Raw genomic sequence first — 8,147 nt, 5'->3', positions numbered from 1 at the left:
AAAAACTACGCCGAAATTAAAACTTAAAAAAGGTAGGGCGCCCCCTACGCATTTTTTGATCGGGCTCCCCTTGTTCCAAGGATAGTTTTAACATAAAAGGGAAACCTTTTTCCGCGTGGGCCGGTATACATTTAAAAAAAGTCGTCTTTTCAAAAAACCCTTAACAAGCATTGTCTGCCGAAGGCAGTCTAGCGCGGCAGGCCAAGGTAGGTACGCCAGGCGTGGATTGGAGGAACAGGCAGCGAGACATCGCGAAGCCTGTTACGACAAGACGCGGTCTGGCGTAAACCTACCTTGGCCTGCGGCGCTAGCCTGCCTTCGGCAGGCATTGGCTTATCCATCGTCGGTTGCTTCTTACGTGTTGCATACTGGGGGGCTCCGCCCTCCAGACCCCCCTTGATTCTAGTAAGAGTTGCTTCATCTACAGATAACACGATCTTGATCCTTGTAACTTTTTAACTTGTCGAGGCTGGGGGGCTCCGCCCCCCAGACCCCCCTTTCTTCAAGACAGAGGTGATCTCCCTGCAGAAAACTCGATTTTTCACCGTTTTTTAGGTGTTTTTCGGCTATAAAAACTGAACCAGTTGAGCTAGGATAGTGAAATTTCGCGTGTGCCGAGCCAAGAACATACCTAACAAGCCTGCAAAATCTCAGCCAGATCGGCCGAGCCGTTCAGGAGGAGTAGTGCACACACACACACACGCAGACAGACAGACAGACAAAACTTTTCAACCCCACTGGAGTAACGGGCTTCGCTATCGCTCAGCAAATAAATAGGAAATCTGAACCTGTTTGTAAAACTCGTTTTTAAGCTAGCGCACAAGCCTGATTTCTGGTTTTTTCAGTGTAGTGCAGTTTTAAGTGTGAAACTACTTTAACGACAGGTCTGCAGAGGTTTGTGATTCATGCCATTGTGTTCGTATTTCTACAATCGTTGGTTTTGATTGACAAGGTAGGTTTACGCCAGACCGCGTCTTGTCGTAACAGGCTTCGCGATGTGTCGCTGCCTGTTTCTCCAATCCGCGCCTGGCGTACCTACCTTGGCCTGCGGCGCTAGGCTGCCTTCGGCAGACAATGCTTGTCCATCATCAGTTACTTCTGAACTGTTGCATGCTGGGGGGCGCCCCCCCCCCTTCATTCTAGATAGAGGTGCTTCATCTACAAATTACACGATCTTGACTCTTGTAACTTTTCAACTTGTCGTGGCTGGGGGGCTCCCCCCTCTCATCCAGACAGGAGAGGTCCACCTACAGAAAACTCGATTTTTCGCCGTTTTTTAGGTGTTTTCGGCTATTAAAACTGAACCAGTTGAGCTAGGATGGCGAAATTTCGCGTGTGCCGAGCCAAGAACATACCTAATAACCCTGCGAAATCTCAGCCAGATCGGCCGAGCCGTTCAGGAGGAGTAGTGTACACACACAGACAGACACACACACAGACAGACAGACGGACAGACAAAACTTTTCAACCGCACTGGAGTAACAGGCTTCGCTATCGCTCAGCCAATAAAGTTTCTTTCTCTTTTTTCCACATTTTATGACCTGTTTACGCAACGCAGACTACGCCCTACCTCTTAAGGAAATAAAAGTGCGTCAATTGCAATCGTTTTATTTGGATTCTTTCAGCGCCACAGCAAGTCCAGGATCTCCGCGCCAGTCGCGTGAAGAGTCGTCGCCTTCGTTTGCAGTGGTCCCTGCCCTCCAATTTAAATTTCAACGAAAAGTCAAGTTTCTTTCGAGTAGAGTTGAAGCCAACTGATGTCAGCAAGCCTGTTCCTAGATCTCAAGACATTCCATTGGAGGAGCAGAAAGACCTTTACTCTTACCCGATCGCAAAGCTAGAGCCTAACACCACCTACACAGCGTCCGTGCAGATTGTCACCGACAAGCCGGGTGCAAAGGCTGTCATTACAGTCATCACCGATCCGTTGAACGGCAAGGGTGACAATGACGAAGAAGACGCCGATGAAAACGATGGTATTTCATTTAAAGAATTAATGCGAAGAATTTCCAATTCTTAACGATTCAATTGTTGTAAAAGATTTGCAGTTTATGTATATCTTTGTAAGCTCTTAAATCTCAACAAATTTGGAGGCGCTGCACCAATGCAGACATTATTAACATAATACATATGAAGAAACTTTTTTAAGTCATATGTCAAAGGGTAAAGGGAATGTATAACGCATTGATGAAAGAATAAAGCTTTGAAAAGATTGAACAATTTCTCGAAGCTACAAAATAACTTTTTACTCAAAAATCACAAACTATAACCCCAATTTTTAATAACGCTATGACAGACCTCTAAAAAAGTCAAGGATACCTGCACAAATGTAACCTTCGATCGGAAATAAAGGGCTGAATTCTACTCATAAGCTGAGCGTTGGTCGGGACAAAACAACCAGGTCGTCAAAAGCACCAGATCCACAAAAGTGCCAGGTGTCCGCACTGTTTAAAAAATTCTGAAAATTCAGATCAATTTTGTCAGACTTAGCAGTCTTAATCTGTAAATCAGACTTTCGTCTAAAAAATCGGAGTTTTTGTCATAGTTTTTGGACCCTTCGTCTGAAAGCTTGGTTCAGACTCGAAGAGTCCCGATTTTGTACCCATTCTCTTAATTCAGATGAACTTGCGTCAGACTTTTTAGACCTCAAGAGTCTGAATTTCGGAATCAGACTACTTTCTAACATATGTTCTAACAAAAATGAAAATTTGACAACTTAAGTCAATTCTAACATTTGGTTAACTCACAATCAGTCTTACATTTTATTCAATCCGACTCCGTTTCGGGGACTTAAAGTAGTTAGTCTGATTTGGAGCCGAGTCAAATGAGTGTCACATGACACTTTAAAGAAATTAATTAAGCATGTCCTATGGTAAAAAAAATTACTGAGCAGTATTCTAAGTGTTTCTTTTTGCGCTATTTGCTTCATGAGCACCTTTTTTCGGGACAATTAATACATTTTGTAATAATACAAATACAGTTTAGTTCTGCACTTGACTAGTTTTGGACCTGGGGCCAATTCCCGGCGATGAAGTGACGAAAACTTGATCCGTTGCTGCAAACAATTTTTGCACCTTGACACAGTTATTATTTCAGACGAAATGGTTTTACAATGCAATTCCATTTGTTTTTATAACCCGAATGTTCACGAAACCTGCAAAGAGAACGCCGCGTCTATCGTTCTTTGCGATCGGAATGTTGGCAACTTTGCCGACCCGGAAACATCTCTGGCGGACATGCAATTTAAAAGGGGGGAAACCTTTACATTCAGAATTCTGCTCAGTATTTTTTCTTAGGAAATTGTGACAAACCTCAAAATTGATCGAGAGTACTCAAACTAAAAGGTAGAAAATAACTTGCATAACTCAATTCACTGTTTGAATGTGTCGCCGTCCCGCTGCCAGCGCCACGCTCGAACCGCGCGCCACGAGCCGCTTCCGGGGCGAGATGGCGGCGGCAGCCCAGTAGCAGCCGATTCGGCCTCTTTCAGCCTCCTTTTTTGCTATTTCTCTATTTCTGTACGGCTGAAGTTCATTTTCAACCTGTTGATTCGTTGCGCTCTATAAAATATTCCTACCGAAGCATTTTGACCATTAACGTCTGCATTCGGAGATATCAGAATTTTTTCAAGTCTCCAATAAGAGCCCATGTTAATTTAGCAATTTTGAACGGGCTATAGTTCGAAAATGAGCATGGAAACGGGCATGTTTCTGGCCAGCGCTGTCTTCGGGACGTTCTCATCTTCAATTTGAGCCTACTCTCGACCAATTCTGACGTTTATTTAAAATTAGACTAACTACTTTAAGACAAAACGAAAGCATTTTACTCTCCGCTAGGTGGCGCCAGTGTCGGTAAAAAGCCAACTGTTGTTAAAAACGTTTTTTCTCTAAAATTTTCAATATTTCCAACCCGAAATAGCTATTACTCAATTGGCTATGACGAAACACTCGCTCCCGTACCAAATTTATATCTGTAGCAAACGCGTGAGTTTAACAATTGACATTTAAAATTACCTCTCACGGTTGGCTTCGTGCCGTCGTTTCCTTAAATGCGTCAGGCCAGCTCAAGATGAGTGCAGGGAAGAGTGCCACTTTGAGGACATTTCCCTTTACTCAATTTTTAGGCACGAAATAGCCTTATAGTATACCCAGGATTCAGCCGGCCCGAGATTCGATTTGTGTGGCCCTTTATGCATTTCGGAAATTTTCTTTACGATTTTAATGAGATTTTGTAGACTTGTAGAACTTTGAACGCTGATTCTGATGCTGAAATCTGGTTAAGAATTTGGTGGCCAATTTTGTGAAAATTGCTGTCAAAATCGCCGTTTCCATGGCAAAACCCGACTCGTCAAAGGAAAAAAGGGAGTGGGGGGAGCCGAGCCGGACCAATAGCGGAGCTTCTTTTTGGGTCTGTACAGCTTACTCCAAAAGCTGAAAAAGCACGTTCGAAATGAAAAATTTCTTTGACTGCAGGTAGCCAAGATGCAACAATAGAATTGGAGTCATTTCAAACGTGGCCATTTGGATCGGCCGGCCGGCCAGTGACTTTTAATGAAGTTGTCCCGCACCAATCCCGCACCGCTTCGTTGTTGTTTTTGTTGTTGTTTTGTTTAAAATTATTGTTCCCCTTTAAACCAGAGTGAATTGAGCCATTTAACTGCGTACCTGTGCACATGCATCACGAGTGGATACGCGCAGGAAGATGCCGCGGCACCGCCGATCGGAGCGCCCCCAGTGGCAGTGGTGGGGACTGGCGCGGGGCACCGTGAGACTGTGGCGCCCCTGGCGGTCGAAGGACTAAGTGGGTGGGTCGGAACGGAAAAAGTGGAAAAAACATTTGTGCGGACTTTAAAGTATTAAAGTATTATAGAAGTCTCTCTCTCTGCGCGTTGTCTCGACAACTGAACCCCACTGCTGCGGAATTTAAGGTGACTACTGTTGTTACTATTGTTGCTCTAATTGAAGTTTGCTCACATTTGTGATTCTACTTAACCCTTGTACTTAACCTTTCTTTTCAGTTATTCCTCTTGAGTTAATAAACAATGAAACAACACTTCTTCTTTACTCAAATACTTTACTTCAAATTAACTACCCAATTTTGTAACATGTAGTAACTATAACATGTAGTAATTATCAACTCATTAAAATCAACACAGTGGATAGTAATGAGCATAAAAGCAATAATAAACATGAATAAACATGAACATTTATAAAAATTTTGAGTGACTAAACTCAAGTCATAACAGTGAATACATACAAAATGTATCTAAAAGTAAAAAGATGAACTCATATATTTCTAAAACTAAAAACATGCTTAGAAAGGTGTACAATCATAACATTAATATACATGATCAGTCTCCATTTGGCTAGAAATACTAAGGACGTCTCTATTGTGAAAATCATTATTTCTTAATACCGTTTCCAACAGAAGTTTCTGACCATCACCCGGCTTCACAATGGCTCTTGTTGGCTTCTTGTTTATTTTCTTGGTTGATTTGAATTTTCTTTGAGGACTTATTCTTTTTGTTGCAGGATGTCGTGCTACCTCTTGAAAGCTGCCTAATTTGCTAGTATCTTCCCCCTGAGTTCGAATTAGCTTCTGGAGAAGCTTCACAAGTCGATCCGCTCCGGAAATGGCCTCATCCTGATGACTTTCATGGACCTGAAGTGCCAAACCTGCAGCCATTTCCATGGTTAACTTCAATCGTGCAGCCTTTGAAACCCCATCCCTGAAATTTTGCTGGTGAGCTGATTCTTTTGTAATGGACTGAACTTCTGCTTCTTCAATAGTGATGTTGATTGGTGTTTGTGATTTTAATTTGTAATGACCAATGACTGCATGAATGTGTTTACATATGTTTAATCCGATGAGATGGTTTTCGCATGTGCAGGAGACCTGGTGGACACATATCTGGCAGATAGGACATTGGAGTGGGCAGCCTTCACACTGGTCTTCATTTAAGGTGACTGCGTATGGCCCCCTTAAAGATGACTGAGATTTTACTCGCCATTCAGCATCATGTACCTGCTCAATTGCATCTGGTTTTATTTCTGCGCTCTTCTTGTGGCTTTCTGTTATGGCAAGCATTCTGGAAGTCGGCTTTTGTTTGTGATGTCGAATTAGCCTCTCAAACATGAGGTTCTTGCTGAGCTTGAGAAGGGCGGCAATGCAGTTATCCATCCTACGGTTCGCCTTCCCATCAAAGTGGCAGTACTTGAGTTTTTTATGGAGCGCCTCCAGGTACATGTTTGTGTTCAAACCAAGTTTGTGGCGAAAGCTGAAGGCCCACATGGGAATGCGGTTTGCATAGTACTGCCTGAAGTATTTACCAAATTCTTTTGTTTCTTCATCATTTTCACACATCTGAATGAAGCTTTCTGCCAGCTCTTCTAGGTCTTCAGCCTGCTTACACTCCAAAAGCACTCTACATCCTTTGTATACTTCAGGAGCTTTGTTTTCCTTAACTTTTTGTTTCAGCTGCGTCCTCCAGGATCTGTCAACGTGCCATGTGCATAGCAACCTGTGATTTGCTGGGGCCATCACGACTTCCCATGCATTATAGTAGGCTGGGTAGTCATCAGACATGAAGACGTTGCATTTGATTCTGCCAACTTGGTTTTTAACTGCTTCAAAGAATACTCCAATGCTCTCAGTATCAATGCGGTTGCTGATGCAGAATGCTACTGGACAGCCAGCTCCATACTCATCGACAGTCATGAGAGTTGTCAGTTGAAAGTCATAGTTATTCGTTCCATGAGTGCTGTCGATAAGGATTTTGTCACTGCTATACTTTCGAACGAGCTCCTTTTGATATTCTGTCATTAATACAATCATAAAATCTTCGTCTCTTAGCACTTCAGATGGATCTTGTTTGTGCTGGCCTTTGTAATAGGCTACCATGTTCGGGTTCTTTTCTTGCTGTTCTGCAACCCACAACTCAACACTAAAGGCATCATTATCATGAGCTCGGTTCTTATCTAGTTTAAACTCTCTAATTACATTGAGCAGGTCACGCTTCTCAAGCAGGTGCATTCTTGTTAGTCCATGTTCTTCACTCACACTGTCTCTTACTTCGTCCAGAATGTCATCCATTTTAACCTTCGATTGCAGTTTGGCAGCAAGGATGGCCCTTTGATTTTTTGAGAGACGCAAATGACCCAAATTGAAGTCATGACCAACATGTTTTTCTTTGTAGATAACCGATACTTTTCCATTTGATTCTGTTGCAGTTAGTCTTGCTGGGCAGTAATGGCTTGTCTTTGGAGACCCCTTCCACCTGATGCGGTCTGGATCCTGCATTTTTCTTGAGTGACCTGATCGATGGCAGTAATAATAAGTTCGGTCACCATCCTCTACTGATTTCGTTCCTTCATGTTTTACAAATAAAGAGTGAGTCTTCCTCTCCGTCTCCTCTTTCCAAGCATAGAAATCTGTCAGGAAAAAGGTTTCTTTTTTAAGCAATCAATAAAAGTACCTGTGAAACAATATGAAGTGAACAGTCCTATCATCCTTACCATCCATATTCTCAAAATTAATGTGAGAAGAAGATAACTCAATTCCATGACCATGTTCCAAGTGTAAGTCCATACTGCTGGACTTTGGAAACTCGGCCGAACACTCGGGACAGAGCAGTTTCGTGCGACTTGTGTGTAGACTGAGGTGGTGTTGGACTCTTAAGTGGCGGTTGAGTGCAGAAACACTAGAGTACACTTTGTCGCACACGTAACAAGTCGCTCCCTTCTTAGGCTCACTGCTTGACTCAGTTGGATCCACACCATGTTTGGATCGCATATGCCTATACAAGGTCTTCTTGTGCGCATATGTAGCTGGACACCTGAGACCAGACAAGAGAATATTTTATAGAATAACAGGAAAAGTAGCGATATACATCGGCAACTTTGGCCCGTCCCGTACATTAACAAATGTGTGAATTTCGCCTTTGTTTAACCATGACGGGTTTGAACCTGAGTCTGGGGTCAAAATAGATGTTATTTTCGTCATCAGCGCCCTCAAAAACATAAGAAACAATGCAAAAACTCGAATAAAAAGAATGTTCAAAATATACCCCACTGGGATTTGAACCCGGGTCAAAACTTCTCCGATTCGCTTGAAACTGGCACCGTTGGTTTTGTCTCGTCGCCCCGATT

The 8,147-nt window shown here is 42.9% G+C and overlaps 1 protein-coding gene across 1 annotated transcript; it reads right to left on the bottom strand.

Annotated features, from left to right (window-relative positions):
- Nucleotides 1–5,440: 5,440 nt before the first annotated feature.
- On the bottom strand, nt 5,441–7,840 carry LOC117642361. Its single transcript, XM_034380447.1, has 3 exons — nt 7,515–7,840; nt 5,545–7,430; nt 5,441–5,503 (listed from the first exon to the last, which is right to left on the bottom strand). Exons 1-3 carry the CDS (start codon nt 7,789–7,791, stop codon nt 5,441–5,443), a joined length of 2,226 nt encoding a protein of 741 aa, XP_034236338.1. The 5' UTR covers nt 7,792–7,840.
- Between the last annotated feature and the right edge of the window lie 307 nt (nt 7,841–8,147).

This window comes from Thrips palmi, unplaced genomic scaffold (assembly GCF_012932325.1).
Source record: "Thrips palmi isolate BJ-2018 unplaced genomic scaffold, TpBJ-2018v1 HiC_scaffold_16, whole genome shotgun sequence".
NCBI classification, from domain to species: domain Eukaryota; kingdom Metazoa; phylum Arthropoda; class Insecta; order Thysanoptera; family Thripidae; genus Thrips; species Thrips palmi.
This window is presented reverse-complemented; position numbering and strand designations above follow the sequence as displayed.

Bases quoted from the DNA above. Each gene is read 5' to 3' on its own strand.
- LOC117642361 (XM_034380447.1), bottom strand. From the start codon at position 7,791: ATGCGATCCAAACATGGTGTGGATCCAACTGAGTCAAGCAGTGAGCCT. The intron at 7,431-7,514 runs GTAAGGATGATA...TTTTCCTGACAG, and splicing joins TAATTTTGAGAATATGGATG to ATTTCTATGCTTGGAAAGAG. The intron at 5,504-5,544 runs GTAGCACGACAT...AAGTCCTCAAAG, and splicing joins AATTAGGCAGCTTTCAAGAG to AAAATTCAAATCAACCAAGA.